Source organism: Squalius cephalus (genome assembly GCF_949319135.1).
Source record: "Squalius cephalus genome assembly, chromosome: 17".
NCBI classification, from domain to species: Eukaryota; Metazoa; Chordata; class Actinopteri; order Cypriniformes; family Leuciscidae; genus Squalius; species Squalius cephalus.
Genome location: NC_137138.1, coordinates 16,288,385 through 16,314,873, shown reverse-complemented (window position 1 = coordinate 16,314,873; position 26,489 = coordinate 16,288,385). Strand labels below are relative to the sequence as shown.

At 37.1% G+C, this 26,489-nt stretch overlaps 3 protein-coding genes across 3 annotated transcripts in view; 1 reads left to right on the top strand and 2 right to left on the bottom strand.

Annotated features, from left to right (window-relative positions):
- Positions 1–26,489, top strand: part of rb1 (retinoblastoma 1) — a 34,090-nt gene that overhangs the window by 4,989 nt on the left and 2,612 nt on the right. Inside the window, exons 9-24 of the mRNA XM_079847983.1 lie at positions 367–444; positions 776–885; positions 971–1,048; positions 2,993–3,080; positions 3,195–3,311; positions 3,905–3,961; positions 4,062–4,093; positions 4,205–4,281; positions 4,422–4,648; positions 19,378–19,493; positions 24,990–25,102; positions 25,210–25,355; positions 25,488–25,592; positions 25,732–25,845; positions 25,991–26,133; positions 26,415–26,445. Of these exons, the coding sequence (XP_079704109.1) occupies positions 367–444; positions 776–885; positions 971–1,048; positions 2,993–3,080; positions 3,195–3,311; positions 3,905–3,961; positions 4,062–4,093; positions 4,205–4,281; positions 4,422–4,648; positions 19,378–19,493; positions 24,990–25,102; positions 25,210–25,355; positions 25,488–25,592; positions 25,732–25,845; positions 25,991–26,133; positions 26,415–26,445 (1,632 nt within the window). The remainder of the gene's footprint in view (positions 1–366; positions 445–775; positions 886–970; positions 1,049–2,992; positions 3,081–3,194; positions 3,312–3,904; positions 3,962–4,061; positions 4,094–4,204; positions 4,282–4,421; positions 4,649–19,377; positions 19,494–24,989; positions 25,103–25,209; positions 25,356–25,487; positions 25,593–25,731; positions 25,846–25,990; positions 26,134–26,414; positions 26,446–26,489) is intronic.
- LOC307144744 (lysophosphatidic acid receptor 6) lies at positions 4,750–5,722 on the bottom strand (the record flags this gene model as incomplete). Its single annotated transcript, XM_079847305.1, has 1 exon — positions 4,750–5,722. One exon carries the CDS (start codon positions 5,720–5,722, stop codon positions 4,766–4,768), a length of 957 nt encoding a protein of 318 aa, XP_079703431.1. The 3' UTR covers positions 4,750–4,765.
- lpar6b (lysophosphatidic acid receptor 6b) lies at positions 16,215–18,021 on the bottom strand. Its single transcript, XM_079847984.1, has one exon. It carries the CDS (start codon positions 17,392–17,394, stop codon positions 16,342–16,344), a length of 1,053 nt encoding a protein of 350 aa, XP_079704110.1. The 5' UTR covers positions 17,395–18,021; the 3' UTR covers positions 16,215–16,341.

Genomic DNA, 26,489 nt, shown 5'->3' with positions numbered 1-26,489 from the left:
CACTACAAAAATTGCGTTACTCCCTAAAAAGTAACTAATTTCGTTAATATATGGGAAAATAATGCATTACATAACTTTTGCATAACTTTTTCTCATTTGGGCTGGGTTGGGCATATTTATTTGAAAAAGCAACTCAGATATTTTGTCGTAAATGTTAGTACTTAAATTTATTTTATTTTTTTTAAATCTGATTATTAATGTGTCCCCAACACTGCAACTAAGTTTATATCTCAGAAACACAACATGATGAGTCTGTATTTAAAAACCTTTTGCATTGCAAACTTGACCATATGTGAAAAGTAGCTCATCATATGCATGGTGAAGCTTTTTCTTTCTTCTAACCAGATGTCACATTATTGTCTGCAGGTGAAAAACGTGTACCAGACCACTTTCTGTGCGTTCCTGGACTCTGTGGGTCTGTCTGGACTCCAAGGGCTTCCTCCTGTGAGTAATACCCCATGAAAAATGGTTAAAAAAAGCTGCTTCTGCTTTTGAGAGCTATACAGAGTGTTTAAATGACTAATCAAATCCCCATCGGGTGCTTCCCACCTTGGACTATGAATTTCAACTTGCCTGTATTGTATTTCAAAGCTTGTTATATGTTGGGACTATTTACACTGTTTTATGGACTCTTTGTTTGCATAGTGATAATTAGGAATGTAATTGCAGGTTCAGTTCTGATTATTAGCAATAAAGTAACAGCTATAAGAAGGACATGCAATACAATTTTGAATTAAAGTAATCCTTGCGGCCATCTGTTTGCTTTTTATTATAGATGGAAACACTTTCCAAGCAATATGAAGAGCTGTACCACAAAAACAAGGACTTTGATGCCAGGTTGTTCTTAGTTGATGATGAAACTCTTTCCCCCAACAAAATAGAAGTGTGAGTTTCATTAAATTAAAATCATGTTGTTAGACATTTTTGCAGACAGCTACATATGTTTTTTTTATGTCAATATTTCTCATAGATCAAAGGTGGAAGTGACTCCAAGAAAGAATTTTCCAGGCGAGGATGTTGTAATTCCAGTTCCACAGACCCCAATCAGGTGCGACTGTGCTCCTTCAGTACCTAAAACATGAAAGAGCCAAATTTAAGAAATTGTTACTAAAGATTTATATTTCAAATAAATGCTGTTCTTCAGAACTTTCTATTTAGCAAAAAATCTTATAATTAGAAATGTTTTTTGAGCACCAAATCAGCATATTAGAACGATTTCTGAAAGATCCCAAACCTTTCTTGAAGAAAAGCTTGGGAATTTTCTAACTAGAAGTTTGGGTCACAGTCATTTGTATGGTATTATGTGCACCCAGCAGTTTTATAATGCTCTAAGCTTATGCCTAACATCACATGATGGGATTCCCTCTGAGATCTGGTTTTGGTGTTTTCACGTGGGCCCTAAAGCTCTGTTCCCGTTTGCATAAAGCACCTTAAGTTTTTCCCTCAAGTATGAGACTTAAGGTGTGATTTTCCCCTCAGCTATTAATGACTTAAAGCAGGGTTCACCAATCTCGGTCCTGGAGGGCCGCTGTCCTGCAGAGTTTAGCTCCAACCAGCTCCAACACACCTGTTTGAAAGTTTCTAGTATGCCTACTAGTGAGACCTTGATTAGCTGGTTCAGGTGTGTTTAATTGGGGTTGGAGCTAAACTCTGCAGGACAGCGGCCCTCCAGGACCGAGATTGGTGAACCCTGACTTAAAGGGTTAGTTCACCCGAAAATGAAAATTCTGTCAGTAATTATGTTACCCTCATGTTGTTCCAACCCTGTAAGACTTTCGTTCATCCTCGGAACACAAATTAAGATATTTTTGATTAAATCTGAGAGCTGGCTCTCTCCTCCATAGGCTTCTATGTAATTGAAACTTGCCGGCCCAGAAAGTTAGAAAAGACAATGTTTAAAATGGTCCACGTGACTACAGTGGCTCAACCATAAGTTTACCATAACTAACCCTTTAAGGGTGTTGCATATAATCCCTTAAACGGTTCTCTTAGGTAAGGGAAACCGTTAAGTGTTTTACGACAGCGACCCAGGTTTTTCCGTTATAAAATTCTATTGCTGCCATGGACACGTTATTTGTTAATACAGATAGCGGTAAGTTTCACAGAAAACAGCATAGCATGGATAAGGAAAAACAAACAAAACAAAAAACAAATATGAAAGAGAAGGACAAGATGAGACAGAAACTCAAATTGATAGTTTACTCAAAATTGAAAATTCTGTCATCATACTCACCCTCATGTCGGTCTCAACCCATAAGACTTTCATTCATTTTTAGAAACAAATGAAGATATTTTTAATATTCGCTATTCATTTGTGTCCATTTATTGAAAGACATAAAAGTAATCCTTATGATTCAGGCTGTTTCGGAAGCTTAAACGTAATGCGCAAGCACACGAACCAATGAGGTTTGTTCTTGCATGTGACGCACATACGTTTCAGCTTCTGTTAACCATATAAAATGTGCTTTGTGTGTTTATATGTGAAAAAACAGCAAAATTAAATTTGTTTATTTGTTTATCATATAAAGCGGCCGATCACGTCTCGTTAGAAGACTTGGATTGAACCTGCTCGCTCAGTGTAACACTTAAGGTGTATTTTTCCAAACCTTATGTTATGCTTAGGAAAATGAAAGTGAAGGGGCTTTATACAACACTTATCGTTTAAGAGATTAAACTTAAGGGTTATTTTTTGCAACATCCTTAAGTTTAAAACCTAAGGGTGTTCTTAAGGCAAAATTACCCTTAAGGTGCTTTATGCAATCGGGCACTGAACTTCTCCTGGGTTTTTCTATATTACTGGAAACTCTACACACTAATGGATGTTTGTCTGGGGAGATTTTAAGAATGCATACCAGTAATTGCTTTGTTGTAGCAAAAATACCTCTTCAGACTAAGTTTGTTGAAGTGCAGATGAAAATTATTTTACCATAATGGAAGCTTGTCCGGTCTTGCTTGCACTTTTCACTCATGTTCCCCAGTTTTGTTTCTCCAGGGCAGCAATGAACTCCATACAGCAGCTCAGGGTTGATCTCACCTCAGCTAGTGACCAGCCCTCAAGCAATCTCCTAGTCTATTACAAGGTATTTCCTTTAAAAAAAAAAAAAAAATTCTATTTCCTAGACAGAATGTCTGGACTTACATTACACAGAAACAAAGTAAGATGTCATATGCTTTATTTGGAATGTGTTTGTCAGAACTGCACTGTTGACCCATCAGAAGAGATCAGAAAGAGGGTTGAGGAGCTGGGCCAGGTCTTCATCCAGAGGTTTGCACAGGCTGTGGGCCAGCACTGTGAGGGACTGGGGAGAAAGGTACTGCCAGCAAATTTATTTATCTTTTTTACATTTATTGCAATCATTCTGATAAGGCTGCAGATTTGTCTGATAATATCAGGCCTTTTTAATTTCCTATTCATCGTATACCTGATTCATTTGAAGCATGTACAATTCTAGATTGCAGCTTTAGAGCGAATGCTGCCGATATTGGTTAGCGGTAAAAGTATAATTTCAATGTTTGTGAATCCATAAATGACTCCCTATATAACAGTAATTGATTAGACAAGTGCTATAGTGCTATATTTATTTCAACTTTCAGAAATTCACTACTGTTTGGGGTCAGTAAGATTTTTTTAATACTTCTGTTCAGCAATCATGGTTTCCACAAAAATAATTAAGCAGCACAACCATTTGCAACATTGTTGTTGATAAAAAAAAAAATCTTTAAATTGTAATAATCATTTATAATAATATTACAGTTCTTTCTCTATTTTTGAACAAATAAATGCTGCCTTGGTGAGCATACAAGATTTTTCAAAAACTAAAAAAATCGTACAGACCCCAAACATTTGCTCTGTAGTGTAGGTTATGTACAACAAAGGGACAAAGTTTTCTGTGTGTGTTTTCAGCGTTTTAATCTTGGTGCCCAGCTCTACTACAAAGTCATGGAGTCAATGCTCAAATCGGTAAGCCTTATAGAAACCTAAAATACATTTTACATGCTTTCATTTACGTGATTTTCATTAAAAAATATATATATTATGGCCACGTGTGTTTTATTTTTAGGAGGAGAAGAGATTATCAGTACAGAATTTCAGGTAAAAACATTGAGCATCTTCTCAGATCATTAACTGTCATTTATCAGATCATTATGGTCATAAATCTATGAAATGTACACTGACAATTAATCATGTTACTTCCTTTTTTAGTAAACTTCTCAACAATGCAGCATTTCATACCTCCTTGCTTGCATGTGCCCTGGAAGTTGTTATGGCAACTTATGTTGGTTAGTATTTTTTGGCATACTTCTTTTTTCTTAAACTCATAGTGTTACCCATAGTCACCCTTTTAGTTTCTGTTGGTAAATTGCATTTGAGACCGAATTAGCTTGAATACGTTAACCACACATGTTGTTTCTTTTTCCAGGGAACTCCTTAAAGAATGGAGGTTTTGGCTGCAGCTCAGGGGCCAGCGATTCCATTGAAACTGATCTGTGCTTCCCCTGGATCTTGGACGTCTTCCAGCTGCCTGCTTTTGACTTCTACAAGGTGATAGAGAGCTTCATCAAAGCCGAGCCCACCTTGAAGCACGACATGATGAAACACCTGGAGCAGTGCGAACATGTTATCATGGAGAGCCTTGCGTGGAGAGCGGTGAGTAACTGTCTGCTGCCATTCATGTTGATTGTTTCATCCATTCAGTCACTGAATCATCTGTTTAGCAAGCATTCAGCTTATTTTAGCAACTAGTTACGTTGCTGAGCAAACACCTCATTGACTAGCACTTCCTCTACTGCCGGTTGGCTCTTTGTGCACCAGGCTGCTGGAAAAGTAGTAAATGAGGGGGTTTAAGCAGCAATTGGTGCTGGCCAGCGAGAGCACTACGGGATGGAGAGCTTTAGTGACTTGAGCAAGTCCACAGCTGTGCACAAGGCCCACCTGTGTGAGAGTGTAACCCAGTAGATTGAGGTGGTAAGGGGTGAAGCAAAGGAAAAAGACCACCAGGACCCAGTAGATGACGGTGAGTGTGCGTCGGTGCCGGATCTTCCTGCGGTGAGGCAGCCTGCGGAGGACACGGAGTATGCTGCAGTAGCTGAACAGCAGGAGCAGTGCGGGCAGCAAGTAGGCCATTTGCACCAGGCTGAGAGCAGCCAAAATAATAGTACGGTGGCGTTTGGAAGAAGGATCCATAAGGCACGACTTGTGCCGTCGGGATGCCGCCGAATGCAGGAATGGTAGGGCGAGGCTGAGGGCTAGGACCAGGCACCAGATCCCGGCGCTGATCATGCGGGCAGTACGAACCTTCCTCAGGTGCTGAAGTAGAGGGTTAACCACAGCAAAGTAGCGGTCTACTCCAATACAAACCAGGAAGAATATTCCTCCATATAGACTGATGTACTTCAACGTGAAGGTCATCTGACAGAAAGCACCTCCTGGAGACCAGTCGCTGGTGAGGTTGGAGGTAGTGGCTTTGTTGTGGTAATAATAGATGCGCAGTGGTAGGGAGATCACAAAGAAGATGTCCGCAGCAGCCAGGTTGGCCATGTAGACGGCGGTGCTGGTGAACGTTCGAGGCATGCGGCAGAAACGTCGTAGCGCTGTGGCATTGCTGACTACACCGAATATGAAGATTACGCTGTAGGAGATCTTGTAGTAGGTGAAACGGTAGCTGGTGTCCACCGTGCAGTTGGCTTGAATAGATGTGTATGTTGTGTTATGGAGATCCATGATCACTTTCGGCTTGGGTCGCCCTCGATTGTATCAATCAAAACCTGCCTCTTGTGGTCCAGAACCAAATGAGGAATCTTCTTTTGGCGAGAGGGACAATAGCTTTACAGTTATAACACTACTTGTTTTAAAAAAAAGAGGTTTAAAGCATCATGGCTTGGTAATCTCACATATTAGGCTTTTTTTTTTTTTTTTTGGTTACATCATTTGAAGTCCAAATGACTCCTCTTCATACAGTCACCTGAAACTGTAAAAGGAAATTTGAAAAGTTACAACTTCCTCTTCATATGAAGTGAACCACCTGCTCTCACCTGGACATAATCATCTAGGACAGCTATGTCTATATGACCTGGTTTTATGATATGGAAAGGTAAAGTGATTGAATTATGACAGAGGAGGGTTTCATTTAAAAAGCAGCCGATGCTACTAGTAAAGGACTGTAGAAGTTTCATTAATGTTAAACTGCCTGTAATTTATACACACTGTAAATGTACACATTTAAACTTGTCTTATGCATGTTAAATTAATTGAAAAAACTAAATTTTGCCTGCTATACTGTTTAGGTATAGAAATGTTTAGGTATAGATTTAAAGGCAGCATAAAATAATCCATATTACTAATTTAATTTATCAACAAATTTTTAATGTTTAAAACCTGAGTTAATTATATCATTCAAGCCTCTTTTTAAAATGTAGTTATGTGGCTCAATATACAACTTGTTAAATGCCATCCCTAGTGAAAAAAGTATACTTTATTGTATTTGAAATATATTCTCTTGTTCAATGGTACATTGCAAATATACTAACAAGTTTAAATATATTAAAAGTATATTAGCATCATGCTTTTACCTATTTTCACAATACACCTTTAACACACTTTAAAATAATTGTTCTTTAGTGTATTTTCTAAAAATATATTTTAGAAAAATATACTTGAAGTGAAAATTCAGTTTATTTTTTAAAAGTGTATTTATTTGCACTTTATTAAAAATATATTTTAACTGTGTGCTGGAAATGATCATTGTAACAATGTATTGAAAGTATACTTTCAAATACATTATAGTATACAATAGTATTTTGTACAAAGTATAGCTAAGTTTTATTTGTCTGATAATGTACATTTGTTATTGAAGACAACAGAAATGCACATATAGTGGTAGTTTTAGGTAGAAAAAGTTTTTTATTATTATTAAATTGAGTGCGTAAAGGAGAGACTAACAGAAACTGATAACAATCTATTCTTCATGGAATAATTGTTAATGGCATGATCTAAATTTTAGATAGCACAGATAAAATACATGGGATAAACTTACCATTTTGCTTTATCTCATCCATTTTTATCTGAATCTTCTCTGTGATCTCTCTTGGCTAGTTGAACATGCTCTGTTCGCTTTCAGGCTTGAGTGAAGATGTCTTTAACAGGTATTAAGACAATATATTGTCACACTAAATCAATAAACGTGTGTGTGTGTGCATGTGCCATATATCTGTTCAGATCTGAATGGGGGTGTGTGGATTTATTATTAATATAGTAGTTCAGCTCTGGATACAGATGTAGCCTACTCTACTTGAAATAGTGGGCAAACATGCATTTACAGCCTGAACCTTTTGTAAATCATTCTGACAATTTTTTTAAGAAGTTATTTCTGTTTTTTCCCCCCACATTTAAAATTTCATACAGAAGATAAGTAGACTTTAGGGACTGCTAAAATTCATTCAGTAAGCACATTTCACTTCTGTTACTTAATTTTTATTTTTTGTAACAAACTGAATTCATGTAGCTTCATTTTCCATTGATTTTTAGATTCAGTTTGTAAATATGCAAATTTTACATTGCTCTTCTAAATCCATTTTTCTGTGACATTGTACATTTGCTGTTGCAATTTCTGCTAATTTGTCATCAAGATGATGTTATCTAACTGCAGGGCTGCCAACTCTCACGCATTGAGGTAACCTACTTTTAATATTAAACTAATTCTCAGCTCTTAGATTTCGTCAATTTTATTACGAAATTCAGACAAAAATAAGTTTGGCGCTTGTAAATGTGACGTGACAGATCGCTGAGCGCCTCAGTTCAAGTGCACGTGAACCGATCATCTGTTACTTTTTTATTTAAAGATGCAGTACAACTTACCGAAAGTATACATAATATCGACCAATTAGTGTTTTTCAACCACGGAAAGAGGTCAGTACAACAGCAGGAGAACAATTATGTCACATAACGTTACATTTACCTCAGGAAAGCCATTTAATGACCATAGCATGTTAACTGAATAGAAAAAATAGCTAGAGAGGAGATTTTGCTGAGCACTATATTACATATTTATTATATTTTAACTTATGTCATTAAATAATTGTTATTATAACAAAAACTGCATTATATTTATTTTAATTTGTTATTTTTAACCTTTAATAATACCAGCAGATTGGGCCCTCTATGTTTACAGCATTAGGTGAGATTATTTTTTTAAATAAAATTTAAAATAAACATGTATCCAAATTAGTCAATATTGAATCAAAATCGGAATGAAATCACAAGAATGGAATTGAAATCTTGAAATTTTTGTCAAGCAATAATAAAAACTGTATCCTACCAGTCATTGTACAATGTAAACATTGTAACATGTTGTCACTAAACTTCATAAAATTCTATTTAGTTACCAAATGTTTTGACAATCACAATTACATACCCCCCCCCCCTAAAAAAAAATCTCACTCCAAGCTAAACTCAAAAGTAGGCAGCCCTGTAACTGGCTTACATAAATATGAGGTTTTGCACTTTTTGTGTCTTGTAGGGCTGGGCGATAAAACGCTAACAATAATTATCGCGATAAAAAAAAATCTCGATAAAACGATATCAAGAGTTCGATAATGTTTATGCACCAAAAGCCAAACGAAACTCATTTGAGCCGCGCGCCACACGGATCATTAATCCGCTCGGCTCGAAGTCCAAACGGCAGCGCAGCGCGAGCTCACTAGAGCAGATGCGTTTACTCTGATCGGTCTCGGTCACGAGATCCAGTGAGAAGCGCTTGAATCCAGCGAAGAACACAATGTCTCCGTGATTTAAACCAGTTTAAAGGTGATGAAACAGCGCTGACAAACAGGAGAAACACGGTGTGCAAGATACAGTCAGAAGGCTTTTCCGTCTACAAATTCCCATCATTTACCATGGATTTACTGTAACGTTAGCCTAGTAATATTAACTGCACCATGAAATTGTGGGATATACATATTGAATTCTATTATATTATTAATGTAGACAATGTATTAAAGGACTAAGGGAATATAATTACAGTATTTAAAAATGTATTTAGGCTACTGTTTTTCATACAAAAACCATAGAAACCATAAAGTTACATTTTGCCATGATAAGTGAGGTGCTGTAGGCTATGTCTGGTTTCATCTGTGGTTATCATGATCTAAATGCATGATACTGGATGACCAATGGTTAATTTTAATAAAACTCAAAACAGTCAGAATATTACATTTTACCTAATAAAAATGAGGTCATTACATTTTTTTTTAACAGATGTTACTGTTTTTGTTAATGAACATAAATTTAACATATTAAATCTGCATCCTAACTCAAGCTAATACTACTGTCAACTCACTGCCAAATATGCGTTTCAAGACAAAACATGTAATATTAATATTGCAGCCTGCACTGCAAACTGTGCTGAAGATACGTTCCATCAAAGTCAGGCAACATAAACCTGTTTCAAGACTTGAAACAATAATCCCCCATTAGCACATGCAGAAACTAAGAAATTAATTTTCCAATAAAGATATTTATTTTGTGAAGGAAAAATGACAAATGTTTGAATGTTCTACCTCAGATTTGTGAAATGTTCACCAGTTTGGCAAGTGTTTGTCATGATATGTTCTGACAATAAAGAGTAGTTTAAAACCATAATTAACGCTCTGGTTTCTACAACTTTCACTTAGGAGCAAAAATCTGCCTTTAAACTTGAAAGAAATAAAGATTTGACATTTATCGTGATAATTATCGTGATGAATTTTTTTGGCCGTATCGCCCAACCATAATATCAATGAAGAGCTTGAGTCTGACATAAACTGAAACTTGAATAAGCAACACGCCAAGCCAATAAAAGCATTTGAAAGGAGTTTCTTTTTGAGAAACACGTTTAGTAAAGTGTGTCTAGGCACTTGACGGATAGTGTACGTGATGTTCTGTAGTGTGACTGTGGTTTTCAGCCAAGTGAAATCTGAACATCTCTCCATCCATGTGGCTCTAAAAGCCTAACCTCACATCCTGAACGCTGCGCTCAGTAACGGTGCGGTCACACTAGACTTTAGGCCATAGCAACGCTCTGTTTTTCATTTTCACTGACGTAATGACGCACTGACGTGCACTTGCTAGCCTGTTCCAGAGCAAGCGGCAACATTCTGATCTGAAAAATGAAGCCTACCCGGAAGTGCGAAAAACTGCAATACATCGAAAATCCGCTAGAGGCAGGTCCCAAAAGGGAGCAAATGTCCATAGCCCCCATGTTAAAATGTCCGTTTTCACAGCATAAATTCATGTTTTTACAGGTTGGTCCCATGGACTTTTATTGTATTTTTCGATAGCTTCCGAGTGCCTGACAACTGTGAGGGGGGTGAATTTTTTTCTAACTCGTTAGTTTAGATCGTATTTAGATATAAAATGTATGACAATAAGGGCGTGGTTAACTTTGATTGACAGCTTGATTGACAGCTGACACGCCACGGAGAATGACAACATAAGAAGCGCCATTTTTTAATACAGTTGACATAATACTACTGTTTCTGTATCATGAAATGCAGTTTTAAGAGTTTTTCAGGCGAGAATGTAGTTGTTTAAAGCTCAAATCTGTGGTTTATTTAAAGATTTATGAAAATTTTATCCAGTTGATCCAGCGATGACCGGGCGCTCGGCGTTCATGTACCCCGCCTGGAGCAACCTTTCCTCGGCTAGACGTTCTGAGGTTTGCCGCCAATGCCGCGGACTCTGCGTCTCTGTAGTGGTTAAACATGACATATAATTCGTCTTCTGTATATCTAATGGGCGATTTTTGGTCTCGTGAATCTATCATTTTTTCCCTGGGCAATCGTTTTGGCTGAGGGGAAGTTTCATAACTTTATAAGCTATTTAACTTTACCGATGTATGGTTAGACTAGAGCGCTGACTTGTATGTTTGACTGAATTGTTTGCTTTATTTGTATAGCTTCTTATACCTTTTACTTATACTTTTATAATGGCTAATATTGATAAAACTGAAATTTAACAAAAAGAGACTGGGTTGAGTTTTGTCATTTTAATACAACGAAGATGATCTGTAATGTTGTCTACTGCAAAATCTGTTGTTTAGTACAAATACACATATTGCCTGGACCATAAAATGTTTAATATTTTTATATTATATTTAAAATGAAAAGAGGCAGGTTTGTGTTTTATATTTTGTTTTTTCATAAATAGGCAAACGTTATGTGCAGTTGAATATAATCAATATGCGTTGCCTGAACCACATTTGTGTGGCTATAATGTTTAAGATTTCTTTAAATGAAAACGAAAAGAGTTAGTATGGTGTTTTATAACATATTTCGTTGCCTAAAATCTACACAGAGATAACCGGAGTAGCAGAGCAAGCTGAGTGACGCACGCTGCGTCAGAAGGTAGGCGGGGTTAGGATTTCCCAAGATTTTCCAAGATGGCGCCGCCCATACCCCCCATAAACGGCTTCAAACCCGTTCTTCAGAAAGTCTATGGGTGACGTCACAGACGCTTTGTCCATATTTTTTACAGTCTATGTTCCAGAGCCGTTGAAAAAACATAGACAGTAGGTGTTTCTCAATGTCAAGGATACTTCCTTGACAGGACTGGTCCTTCCAAGTCACTTCCTTCAGAGGCTAGGCGAGGCTCCTCTTTAGCATTCGGAGAACACGTTTTTCAACGGCTCTGGAACAGGCTAGCAAGTGCACGTTATTGCGTCATTACGTCAGTGAAAATGAAAAACAGAGCGTTGCTATGGACGCAGTTCTGTTCACTCAGGCTATACAATCGTTTTTAAATCAATAAACTCCTTTTTAATCATATTGATTCTTTGACTGTCAAGTGTGTTTAAACAGTGCGGGTCAATATGACCCATAACATAATGGATGTAATTATTTTTTTAAACAAATGTTTGGTAACGTAAATATACTTACATTTGAAAGCATATTGCCCCGTTAACGGTCCGACTTCGTTAACGTCCGACATTTAGAATTTTTTGAAAAAGATAGCAAAGCTGCGCGCATAGGATTGTGGGTGATTTGAGAGCGCGAAGGCTACACATATGCATCCTTTCCTGTATATGGGATATTTTTCGAACAAAGGACTCAGTCCTTGGTTGAAATTCCGAGGATCCTCGACATTGGAACAGTCCTTCTACGGATGTCGATGACGTAGCATCCTCGAAATTCTGGCTTCCGAGGATCCTTCCTTGACATTGAGAAACGGCTACAGTATGCTGAAGAGGAGCCTCGCCTAGCCTCTGAAGGAAGTGACTTGGAAGGACCAGTCCTGCCAAGGAAGTATCCTTGACATTGAGAAACACCTCTCTCTGCTCGTTCTTAAGAGGCAGAAGAGCGCGTGCGCGCTGACAATTAGGGATGCTCCGATACCAGTTTTTTCAGAACCGATCCGATCCGATCCGATACCAAAAATTCTGAGTATCGACCGATACCAATACCGATCCGATACCAGTGCAGTTTTTTTTTTTAAATCAAGTAGAATTTCTGTAACTCTGTGTGTTGAACTGATAATCACTATTTTGTGTTAAACACAATCTACTTAATACAGACTAAACTTAGTTATAAAGAAAAACATATAAAAAAATGTATGATCATAATCTATGACAAACATGCTATTATAAACTAGATTAGTGGATAATTCATCAGTAAAATTTATTCTAGAAAAATCACAAGTGTAGTAATAAATCTGGTAAAACTTTAGACATTGCAATTTGTATTGTTGTAAAATACATTCATGAAAAACAAGATCAAAAAGATTTAAAAAATGTAGGCTAGCCTACTATAAAATTAAGAATTAATTTTTTTTTTATAGCGCAGCTGAAGCAGCAACATATGAAAGATAGGGCAGAACAAGAAAGTCTATTAATAATCTTTCATTGCGCAAAAGTATTATAATATGAAAGGCTCCAATACAGTGCGGCACAAAGCGCTTATGCACAACCCGTGTGCAGAATGATGCGCTCGAAGCAACACGAGTCACAGCGCGCAGCGCGTCGAGTCCACATTAAACACAGTTCAAAGCACTGAGGAAATACATATTGATGTATTATACAGTATCTATCTTTGCAATAGTTTATTCAGCCTTTTCTTTTAACAGTTTTAAATTTCAGTTACTGTGTGCGTGAAGAACAGTCATAGCGCTCTACTCCATTGAGATCCAACAGACACCCGGTAGAAAGTAACATGATTAAGGTACAGCAATACAGACCAGCAAGATAAAGTCATTTTATGCGAAACCGTAGAACTTTATCTACAGATCAAGTACAATAATATTAACATTGAATCATCTTGTTGAGAGTTTCATCGCGTAGACTGACGTAACCGAACGCGCTGTTTGAATGCTGGAGAATGATTGACAGCTGCAGCGGAGGAAAGAGTTTACGTGAACTTGAATTTAACGACTTAAATATTAATTTCTACCTCATATTAGACTATTAAATGGCTTCTGAACACTTATAATATAGTGCACGAAAACTTTATAGTGCTTTATAATACATTTGTGCCTTTTGTGGGGCTTAACAATGACAGAATAGTAATACGCACAATATCGGATTTGGATCGGCTTCGTCTGATCGATACCCGATCCGGCCAAAATGGCAGTATCGGAGCCGATACCGATACTGAATATCGGATCGGCGCATCCCTACTGACAATTTTATTATTTTGGTATACTATGAACATTCACCCGCCACTGTGGCGGATAGCCTTTTGAGATATACTCGCCAAACGGAAAATCTACCCGCATTTGGCGCTTGGCGGGTGTTAATTTCGGACCCTGATTACAATGCTCGTGATAACTTTCATTAACTCTACAATAAGTAAATCTACTTCAACAGCTAATTACTCTTCGACAGCGATGCCATAGAAATATACAGAGCTACCGCTAAAACGGAAGTTCAAAGACAATATTCTAAAGATGGCTGCGCACTTGTTTCTCTGGCGCATAAGGTCTATAGCGTCTGATAAATATTTTATCTTGTAGAATGTGCGCTTCCTATGCACAGAGTATGTGCGATCGCGAACCCGAAAGTGAAACGCGAGCTCCCTGATGCACGCTAATTAGGCTACACACAATAGCCTAGCCTAGTCTCCCAATATCAAACCTATCTCTGGACTGTGTAGTTGTGGCTCTGGTCTCTGTTTGCACTTTGAATATTGAGAGGGGACTGTAACGTTTGAAGAACGACAGACAAGGGAGGCTCCATTTCTGAACCTTTAATCGTAACGTAAGAACAACTGTATACAAACGCACCAGCCTAACTCACTCGCTCGTTTCTCTTTACCCGGCAAGGCCGTACTCGCTTAACACTATAACTGCCAGTTTAAAATAAAACTGCAATTTCACAACAATTATAAAGAGTCTGTGCGCTATACTACTTTGATTATGGTTGCACTTGAACTTATTGTTTGCACTTAAGACTAAGAAAAAAACAGTTTTTTTTATTTTTGTTATTTATACTTTTAATTTCTATGGTCAGTTTGTGGAAAGGAGTTAAATTAGGAGGTCACACACAGCCTCAATCAGAAGATCTGAAAGCTCATAATTCATGTACTGTAAGGTCTGAAGAGACTCATGTGAAATCGTACAGGAGAAAAGCCAGTCAGTTGAGTATGTGGCAAAACCTTTTACAGTGCTTGTATATTGTTGTCTTTCAATGCATTTTATAATTCATATTCATGAAGTAGAACTGAAATGACATTCATTACAAGATTCTTAGTTAAAACATTTCAAATTGCACCTGCAGACAATTTTTCCAGTCATGAATTTTTTCACTGAGGATTTCTATAAAATATTGTGCAAACATCTCGTGTCTCGTGAGATAACACCGTCACACCCATAATTTACAGTAATCGCTTTATTCAGAAATGCAGCTTGTTTTTCATTCACAAGCTTTGAGCTGGAACCGTCTGACAGCATATAAAAAATAAAAAAAAAAGAGTGTGGGGAAACGTTACAAGTCTTGGTCAGTGTTACACCGGCTTAGGCTTCTTGGTGTGTGTGTGTGTGTGTGTGTGTGTGTGTGTGTGTGCCTGCCTGCCTATCACATACTGTTTAAAATGCCCTTTAGCGGTACAGTTCGAGTGTTTGTGAGCGTGGCCCCTAAGCATGCGAGGAATGAGTGTAATTCAGCATGGCTCGTTCAGACCTGTTCAACGCTCCTGAAATGCAGTTTCAATTTTAGAGTTATTCAGTTACTTCATGGTATATTTTAAAAACTGTATTTTAAAAAAGGTTATTCAAAATTAAAGTAAGAGATTATAAAAATCAGAAAGTGTCATATACAAAAAAGACTGAGAAAAAAAAAAACACTGCTTTTTGCACTGCTTACTGTTGGGTAAATCTCTAACCGCATAAAAGATGGCACACCCTGCAGACCTCTTTGTCATCAGCTTAATTTTTTACAATTAGAAACCCTGATATAATCTGTTGACCAAAGCACCATTAATGTCATCATTCTCTCTGGGTCGCTCCCTTTTCCTCTCAATGTTTGTCCTCAGACTGAGCGGATGTAATGGAATTATATAAATAAGTATAATTGTGACTTGGCTGGGAAAATTTTATGGGAACCTTTTTTTTTTTTCTTTTTTTTTTTCAGTGTCATTGATGTTACAAGAGAGTTTTGGTAAACATAAACTAGAGGTTTAATGAATAATTTAATAGTCAATACATTTAAATGTAAAACAAAGCAGACACTTTACAATTAGTTAACATTAGTTAATGCAAGAGCTAACATGAAATAACAATGAACAATACAGCAGCCACAAGTTTTACAGCATTTATTAATCTGGGTTTATGTATACATTTTGTATAAATTAACTATGTATTTTTAACAAACATGAATTAACAATGAACAACAGTATTTGTCTTTACATTAACCTGGAATATTGAATGTTGTAAAAAAAATAAAAATAAAAAAAACATCAATTATTAACTGATGAAACCTATTCCATTAACTAATGTTAAATTAATCTCATTGTAAAGTGCTCCTTTTTAGACACTTCTAATGTGAAGCAAGACAATTTGAGGCTTATTTCATCTATTGTCTGTCTTGAAATGTAGCCCTTAGTCCAGAAATACTGTTTGTTTTTTGTTTTTTCCTTGTTCGGGTCACAGTCAAATACACTTGTTTTACAATTTCAAGATCACTAATCCATTAAGGGGTTGTAAACACTCATCCATTGTAGCACCAAAAATATACTTTATATTTTTGCAGTCAGCAGTCTTCATTTAGTCATCAGTCAAATATATCCTGTGCCAACCAATTACTAACATTGGCTGAATATGTCAGATGAGAATTTAGTATAAAATTGGTAAAAAAAAAAAATTGGCTGCCTGAACTTTGGTTAAATTGAAGACTCTTCAACTATGAATTTAGCTTTTAGAGATATGATTTTATTCATCGAATTGCTTCTGTTATCACCGGTGTCAACTGTGTTGTTTAATGTGTTTTTGCGGACAGCATAAGACTTCCGTTTAATAGAGTTCTGAATGGTCTCAGAGGTGAAGTAATAGATCACTGGGTCAAAACAACAGTTGGTCACAGCAATGCAGAACGCGATTGGATTAATCGTCCGGACCACTGACTCCACAGTGCAGTTCGTAATAACCTGACTTCTGACCAGGGTGTAGAAGACCAGATTGACATTGTACGGGATAAAGCAAAAACAGAAAATGAACAAGTGCACTGCAATCATACGCAAGATCTTGGCCTTGTTCAGCTGCCCTCCACGGTTAATACACTCTGGGTGTCGTAAAGTCTGCAGGACCCTCATAGAGCAGGTAAAGTTGATCATCAACGGAATCAAGAAGCCCACTGTTTCCATACACACCACAACTTTTGATACCTTGGACTTCCACTGCGAATTTGAGAAGTTCTCAAAACAGTAGGTTTTGTTGTTCGTGTGTGATGTTTTGTTGTCCGTGGATGATGTGGTGTCCATCACAAACCCTGCGGTTAGGCCTCCCGACAGCAGAAGCACCCATATGACACAGCAGGCTATTCTAGCATTGCGCTTGGTCCTCAAAGTTTTTGATGCGAAGGGATGAACGATTGCCAGGAAGCGGTCCACGCTGATGCACGTGAGGAAGAGGATGCTGCCATACATATTGGTGTAGAACAAGGCCACTGAGATTTGGCAGAGAGCTTTACCGAAAGGCCACTCACGATTGATGAAGTAGAACGTCCTGAAAGGCAAGCTGAAGACAAAGAGGGTATCCGAGGCCACGAGGTTCATCATGTACGTCGTGGTCTCGTTGCGCATTTTCAGTCTGCATACAAAAATGTACATGGCCATCATGTTGAAGAGAAGCCCCAGAATAAAGACGGTACTGAAAGCAGAGCTGTATAACACATATTTAAAAGCATCATCGATGGCACAACTCTCGTTGTCGGTCATCGTTAATGTTTAGAGTTTGGCTTAAAAGGAGTCAGTGTCCTGTGTTGCTTTCAAAGGTCAGATAACCACAACATGAAATTCCACGGAGATCCATGTAAAAGTATACAAATCCAGTCTGTATACATTTCACAGGGCTGGCTTAAGAAGCTTCTTACCATTCAGATGTTGCGTAATCTTACTGTAGATGTGCAACGGAACTTCACACATAAGCATTTGCATGAGCAAGCCGCATTAGATTTTTTTTCTCAACAAGGTATGGTGGAAGATTCGTTTGTGTGTGCTTCAATGAATAGCTGCCTTGTTATCTCAGGAAGTTGTAGTTGTTTGCTCTTCATATCTGAAGTTCCAAGGTGCTTGCAAGATTTGTGATACTAATAAGACTTCAATCTTTACCCTTTGATGAATAGTTCATCCATAGCCTGTTGATTTTCTTCACAAAAAAAGCGACAAGATATATCCATAAATCAGCCCAGTTTTGATTTCAGTTTCTTGTTCCTCCTCTTGGCTTCCCTTCACTGTGAGTTGATGATCTTCTTTGTCTCTTTAAGATCTTAGACATAGTTTGTCTCTTTGTTGTAGCCATGTGCTCTGCTCTGTTCAGTCTCTAGTTTCCACAATGAGATGTGCATCAATGTGGATGACCGTAAAGCAGACGAGAAGGTGGGGCTGTGGTTAAAGCACCTCCTCTGTAAATTTCCATTTATAGCTCCCTAGTTCTTCCCTCTTGCACGTAGCACACTTTCAGAATGAGTTTCTAAACAGTTCACACGTTATTGGTTTGAATACCCCGTGAATGATGTTTTAGCATATTACAGTCTAGCAACATTAATATTAAAAATAAGATCTCAATTGTTTCCTGTTAAATCACTTTTGTTAACTATTAAATGCTCTAATTTCTTTGTTATTCTATACTGGATGAATAAAAAAAACCTTAATAGTGAAAAGTCTCTCAAAGACTGATTCTTTCTTTCATTAAGTAAAATGGATGTTGTAAGGGAGAAGATCAACAAAGACATTTGCTTTTCTGTTCCAACCCCCTACAAGGGCCATTTGAAATTCCTAAAGGCAGAGAGGTGCTGATAGTGAACAAAGCCTGTAGACCAAGATCTGTGTTCATCGGGGGTCTGCTAATTGTCACACCTTTAGTACGGTGGGGGAAGTTGTCATCTTCTGATTGGTCAGTTTGAATGTCTCACATTTGGGTCAAGGAAAGGATAAAAGAAGATTGTAACTGTTGCTCTGGGCTGTTCTTTTCTCTGGCCTTGATTGACAGAGGTGTGTGTGTGTGTGTGTGTGTGTGTGTGTGTGTGTGTGTGTGTGCGTGTGCGTGCGTGGTTTATGTAACATCGCTCATTGATTCCTAGGTGCATACAAAGAGGGATTGTCAGTCCAAAGTTTACATGTTTAACTCATTGTGACGCATACAACACAATATGCAGACTCTGAGCTTGTAAATCAAGGGAGTGTTGAGAGTTAATTTACTGTTTGTCGAACCTGGGAATTATTTAAATAAAACTATTGAATTAGAAAGCTTGCAAATATATCAATTTGCAGGAGATTTAGATTTTTTTTCCTCTTATTTTAAGTTAACTCTTTGATGCATTATTCACCCACCAAGAAAAAAATATTTGATAGATTTTATATATAAAAAAAGTTTATTATATAGCTTAGTAAGTATTATTATAAATTATCACCATTTATTTACTTTATTTAATAAGTTATTTATTGCAAAAAATGTCTTGATTTACATGCAGACATAATCATGAGGTTTTGGGTATAAATCAAGTACTTCAGATGAATTAAATTAATGGATTTATTGATCAAATAGTGTTCAAATGAAATGAGAAACGGTATAAGTATACCCATTCAGTATAAGACTCATTGTATCCTGACTATTCTCTAATCGATTCCCTTTTCACTGAGCCGGCAATACTCTCGGTTTCAGATCAGTGATGTAACTCAATGTCTTGTGCTTCTCTGCAGGACTCTCCTCTCTTTGACCTCCTCAAACAGTCTCGTGAGGAAGGACCTGGTGAACAAGCAGAGCCCCCCGCAACATTGAACCAACCCCTGCATCACAACCACACCGCTGCTGACCTGTGAGTCATCTCTCAAAACTAGGGCAATGTAATTATGACCCAGTCACAACGTCCTGTTCAAAAGGATACAGTGGCATAAGTATAAAAGAAAGGGCTAGTTACTAGGGCTAGTTTAAACTGAGGAATCAACTCTTTTGAGAAGTTGCTCTCTACCACTACTCAATGAATGTAGCACATTCACATGTGTGAGACAAAAATTAAGTATAAACCTGTTTATCAACATAATCTGACTTTTGCAATACATACATGTTATGAAGCAGCACAGAATACTGAAGTGAACTAATCACACAGTGCTTTAAAATGTCTATCGGGATTGATGTAGAATGAACGGGGCTTAAATGCAGTATAAACGCTGTACTGGAAAGCTGATTCAGTCTGGAAATTTAAGCAGTTTATTCAGCAATTTAAGATTTACACTCAAAAAATATTTGTCTGTTTTTAAGATTTGCAAATTTCAATTGACAAATTTTCATCAAATTCAATAGAGAAATCTTTAATGGTAGACTGTCACATTTCAGTAGTCTAGTCCATTAGTCAATTAATAAACTAAAAGGTTACCAGGTTCAGAATTTAATTAGGCAAAAATGCCATGAAAATTAATAAAAATGCCTCAATTCAAGAGTCCCCTCCCCTCTAATGAGTTCTTTTTTAATAAGATATCACACAAGCAATAGAGCTTTCTTTTCTCAAATACCTATCAGCACGATTGCAACTGTGATATTGATTTTATACAAAATCAATACACGTTTTTGCTCTATTTTGCCAACGAAAATCGTTCCAAACAAACAGCGAACAGATGTTCGTCTCTGAGCAACACACAATGGTGTTTTGTTTCCTAAATGAATCTGTGTTTTGAACAAATCAGTTGAATTAAGTGATTCAATGACTCATGAAGACAGTGATTTGCTGCCGTCTACTGCAAATATTGCCACTTAATGGAAAATGATATTTCTGACACTTGTTTAGGACTTAAAATAAAATGAATGTCAATACATACAATAGCATGTAATCATGATTAATCTCATGCTTTTGCAATATGTAATGTTTTTTATTTTTGTTTTGAAGGTATTATTGTGATAATGATTATTTTGCTTGCCCTTTTTTTGGTTTTGGCCGCTGCCCCTCAAAATGTCTGTGCATGTCCCTGCTGTGAAATCTGAATTAACATCTTTAGTAGGTTTTTAGTCCGGCCTCAAGCATTAGGGCCTTACTATTGCTTTGACACACAAAATACCTCTACACTGATTAGTGAATGGTTTAGCTCAAATCTTCATTTTTAAAGGGGATTGAAATTTCCTTGAATTGCTAAATAATTTCTGAATGTGATTTGACTTTGACTTTTATTAGGGCATTTTGAAAGGATTATTTATAACTGGTCTACTTGTAGCTAAAATATAGTGAGCATGGTACACGCAACACCAAGATCATGGTCTGAGTCACAGGAAGTGCATGAACTACTAAATATATATGTTTATTTAAGAGTGTTCATACAATAAAGTTAGCAAGTTAGTATAAGCCACTATAGTCTTCAAAAATATGAAAAATAACTAAATGAGTGAATTGGAGTGGTACTCTTATTCTTTTTAAAACTATATCCACTGTACGTCTGACTGATTGCACTGTATTCTTTCTTTTAATTCTAAACTTAACTGAAATGCCACTGAGAATTGGAAAGAGACAAACATAAATTACTTAATTGGGGAATTTGAGAGATGAAACCATGCTGATGACCTGGGTCTGTGTTGGAGTAGTGAGCTTGATGTGTAATTAAACTTGAGGTTCTGTGGATTGCGGACTGGATAGATTCCATTCCTAGAGCTTCCGAACAAATAGGAAAATCTCAGAGTAAAACTGGGAGTTGTGAAAAATATGATACATCTGTGTTTTGCCAGATGAGAAGTTTATCGATGTATCATCTTTGTACTCGTTTTATTCATTTTATAACTGTATCGTGTATATATCTCTTTTAATTCCTTTTATAACCGTTTTAATTTTCCTTGCTTTTATTTTTGGATTATTTTAATTCCTTTCTGTGTAAAGCACTTTGAATTGCCATAGTGTATGAAATGTGCTATATAAATTAACTTGCCTTGCCTATTGTATAATGTCAGATTAGTCATAGATTAAGAGGTTAATGCTAGTTTCAAGGATCCTTTTCGTGAGAACGAAGTGGCGTGCTTCCTTTATGATTAACAAGCAGAACAAGGAACCAAAAAACTCCTGGGGACTTTGAGGTCACTAACACAAACTTGTAGGTTATTAGGCCCAGGGGCTGTGCGCTGTGGTTAGTCTATGTTAGTCTTGTCTGTAAAACAAGGTCAGCATATTGCATGTGTTGCCTCATGCGCTAGATTTGCACGTGATGGTGGAAAACAGTTGACATTTCAGATCTTGCAAGTTCATTTTGCATTTATTTACATGCATTTATTTAAAAAAAAAAAAATACATATACAGTATTGTGCAAATGTCTTAGGCACGTTAAAATTTTCACCCCAAAAAATGGTTTTAAGCCAGTTATTTATATATTTTGCTGCAATGTGTCACTAGGACATATAGGAAACATTCCTTTTGCCATTTAATTGTAATTATCCATTGAGAGTTTCTATGCACAAGGAGTCTGACAACAGGCGGTGCTTCACACGGAGATCTGATCTCACCATCATTGAGTCTGTCTGTGATTACATTAAGAAACAGAAAAAACGTAGACCGACTAAATTCAGAAGAACTGCGGCAACGCCTCAAAGACACTTGAAGAAAACTACCTGCAAAGCTACAGTACTGTGAGAATTTATAGGCACTTGTGTAAAAATGCTGTAATGTCAGGCTCCTTTAAAAAACAATAGATGTTATTTATCAATTAGCTAAATCAAATCAATATTTGGTGTGACCATCCTTTGCGTTTAAAACTGCTTTCGTCCAGGTACACTTGTACACCTGGACTTCAAGCGTCTTGGAGACGTTGCCACAGTTCTTCTGGATTTAGTCTGTTTTTCTGTTTCTTCATGTAATCCCTGATGGACTCGATGTTGGTGAGATCCGATCTCTGTGTGAATCATTCTGGCTGTTGTCTGACTCCTTGTGCATAGAAAATCTTACAATTAATGACAAAAGGAATGTTTGGAAATGTTAACTGATATTTACTAACACACTACAGCAAAATATATAAATAACTAGCCGATGCGTTCGTGTAAGAAAAATATTCTTATTTAAAACTTTATTGACTAAAATAACAGGGTGAGTAAATCATTGGGCTAATTTAAGTTTTTGGGTGAACTATCCCTTTAAAGGGGACATATCATGAAAATCTGACTTTTTCCATTTTTAAGTGCTATAATCGGGTCCCCAGTGCATCTACCAACCCAGAAAACATGAAAATTGACAACCCAGTAACGTAGGAATGTAGGAATGATCCCCTGACGTAGAAAGGGCTTTCATCCTGAGTCTAACCGTAAGTCTGCACTCCGCTGCTGGTTATTTCTGAGATTTTGGATGTGTGAGATTATTTGCGTGTTTTGTTATTGTATCCGAAGCTCTTGTTAAGTGTCGTCCGTCTTCTGAACGGGGGCGGGGAGCAGTAGCTCATTTGCATTTAAAGGGACACTCAAAAGTGACGCGTTTTTGCTCACACCCAAAAAGGGGAAACTTTGACAAGCTATAATAAATGATTTAGGGGGTACTTTGAGCTGAAATATCACAGACACATTCTGGGGACACCAAAGATTTATATTACATCTTGTGAAAATGGGAATAATATGTCACCTTTAAGTTTACCTGGGGCATCTCCAGTTGACACTTAATAATATTTATACTCTAGCACTGCGTCTACAGTCGACAACTGGCTTTGAGTCGGACGACGTCTCGTCCCTTTTTACACTAGTACTTGGGAATAAGATCTCTAGTGTCCTATAACCTGCTGCGCAGCAGTGATTTAATGCAGTGCTTTAATCACGGCCGGAGGATCTCAGACCAGTTTCAGAGAGAATCCCACCAGCAAAAAGAATACAACAGTTTTTAATAATTTGCTTTCGTGATTTCTGAAGTAACAGTGGCATAAAGATTCTTGATATTACAGACTTACAATTCTGTTCAAAAGTTTGGGGTCAGTAAGGTTTTTTTTATTTTTTTTTTAACTTTTATTCAGCAAGGACGCATTCAATTGATCAAAAGTGACAGTAAAGACATAAATACAAAAGATGTTTAGAAAATTCAAATTCAAATAAATGCTGTTCTTTTGACCTTTTAATCCTATTAATCCAAGAATGTGTCACTGTTATTTCAAAAATATCAAAGGGTTAGTTCACCCAAAAAGGAAAATTATCCCATAATTTACTCACCCTCAAGCCATACTAAGTGTATATGAGTTTCTTCTTTCAGCCAAACACAGTTATATTAAAAGAGAACTGGGCTCTTCCAAGCTTTCAAATGGGAGTAAATGGTACCTTTTTTTTTTTTACCAAAAAAGCGCATCCATCATCATAAAAGTTATCCATACGGCTCCAGGGGGTTTATAAAGGCCTTCTTAAGTGAAGCAGTGCATTTTTCTAAGAAAAAATCCATATTTATAACTTTATGAACTGTAATCACAGGCTTCCGGTAACGACCGTCAGCAAGTCTAGTTCCATCTGAAGAGTGACCTCTGACCTGATGTAGGACTTAGGCGTAACGTAAGCTTAGGTGAGAGTAGACACCTCTCGTGGTTCAAACAAATAAGGCTGAGCAACAAACTCAAGCTCCTCCGACGTTTCTCTTTAAAAATTCTCGTTTTAGACTCCTAATTCGTGACCATTTTTTTGTTTTGCTCTATCATCTACGCTTCCTCGTTTATCAATACCACATATGTTGGGTCAGAGGGCATATTTTACAAAAAAAATCGCTTCTTTGCTTCCTGAAGCCGTATGGGTTACTGTTATGATGGATGGAGTATGCTTTTTTTTTTTTTTTTTAAATGGTACCATTCACTCCCATTATAAAGCTTGGAACAGTGTTTGTTCTCTGATTGTGTTTGGCTGAAAGAAGGAAGTCATATACACCTAGGATGGCGTAAATTATGGGATAATTTTCATTTTGGCTGAACTAACCCTTTAAGCAGCACAACTGTTTTCAAATTGATCATAAAAATAAATGTTTCTTGAGCAGCAAATCAGATAATTAGAATGATTTCAGGAGGATCAAATTCAGTTTTCAGAGCTTTCCCATCACAGGAATAAATTGCCTTTTAAAAATATGGTCAAATAGATAATCATTTAGTTATTGAAAATTGGTATTAGTAATAATATTTCACTATATTGTTGATCAAATAAATGCAGCCTTGGTGAGCATAAGAGACTTCTTTTAAAAACATTTTAAAAATCATACCAACACCAAACTTTTTAACCACTGACATATATTAGCTGTCTCATTTTTATATTCTTTTCTTTGGCAAAATGAGTATGTAACTTTAACCTTGTAAGTAAGGTTAAAGTATGTATGTAAGTTTAACCTTCTCTCCTTCCCCAGGTATCTCTCTCCTGTGCGGCCGAGCCGTCTACCCCCTTCAACAGAGGCTGAGCCCCCAACACCAGGCACCAGAGCACCCCGTTCAAACTCTCTGAGCCTTTTCTACAAAAAGTGTAGGTTAAAGCATAAAGCATTCTTTGAGAGAGTCATTAATACATAACATGCTACTTTTCTAACTTGTTGAGATAAAACTGTTTTTTGCTGTTTTGTTATTTTGCAGTGTACAGGATGGCCTACCTGCGACTGAAAACGCTGTTCTCGCACCTGCTGACCTCACACCCAGAACTGGAACCTATAATATGGACCCTGCTTCAGCACACCCTCCAGAACGAGTACGAATTAATGCAAGAGAGACACTTAGACCAGGTACTACCATTTCTTTTTTTTTCATAAACATTATAATATGCTGCATTTGCTTTTTTTTTTTTTTTTTTAAGCTTTGTGGGTATGTTCAATAAAATGTCTTAGAAACTTGACCCGCTCCTCTGTTCATTGCAGTTGATCATGTCGGCTATGTATGCCATATGCAAGGTGAAGAACGTGGACTTGCGCTTCAAAACGATCGTGACCGCTTATAAAGAGCTGCCCAATACTAATCAGGAGGTGAGAGTCAAATGTCTTGTTCCCTTTCAAATTACTTGTTTCAGATGATCATTCAAGTATATTAAGAATGCATTTAAAGTGATGTTAACAAACAAAAAACAACCCATTGCTCTCTCTTTGATTTTTCCGGATGTGTCAGACATTTAAGCGCGTGCTGATCAGAGAGGGTCAGTACGACTCCATCATTGTCTTCTACAATCTGGTCTTCATGCAGAAGCTCAAAACTAACATTCTTCAATATTCCTCTCCTCGGGTGAGACATGCTACCTTTTACACTTTTATTGAATAATTTATTGTGTTATACTGCCCCCTAGTGGCCTGAAATCATGTTCACTTGAACGAAAGTGTTCCTACAACAACTTGTGGTTGACTTGAGGATGTTTCTGTTTGTGTCCCAGCCGCCTCCTCTGTCTCCCATTCCTCACATCCCTTGCAGCCCCTATAAAAACTCTCCTCTGCGCGTGCCCGGCAGCAATAACGTCTACGTCTCCCCCTTGAAAAGCAGCCGGATGTCCCCTGTACCCATGACCCCACGGAGCAGGTCAGTGTTCACATCTGTCATTACATTCGGGAGATTGTCTACTAATTTTGGGCATATACAGAATTAAATCTGAATACTTTTACATTTTAAACCTTGAATTGTGACTTGATAACTTTCTCTTTTACTGTGAGGCGGGATGATTAGTGAGGTTGACTAGTTTATCCTTATATACATATATGTATATATAATATAATATATAATACATATAATATACATATATTATGTGCAGATTATAGTTGATTTGTACTGATTGTATCTTTTCTTTGTGGTGTCCTGGACAGAATTCTTATATCTATCGGCGAATCCTTTGGGGTTAGTGATGCAAAGCACTTATTAAACCTTCAAACTATTTAAAA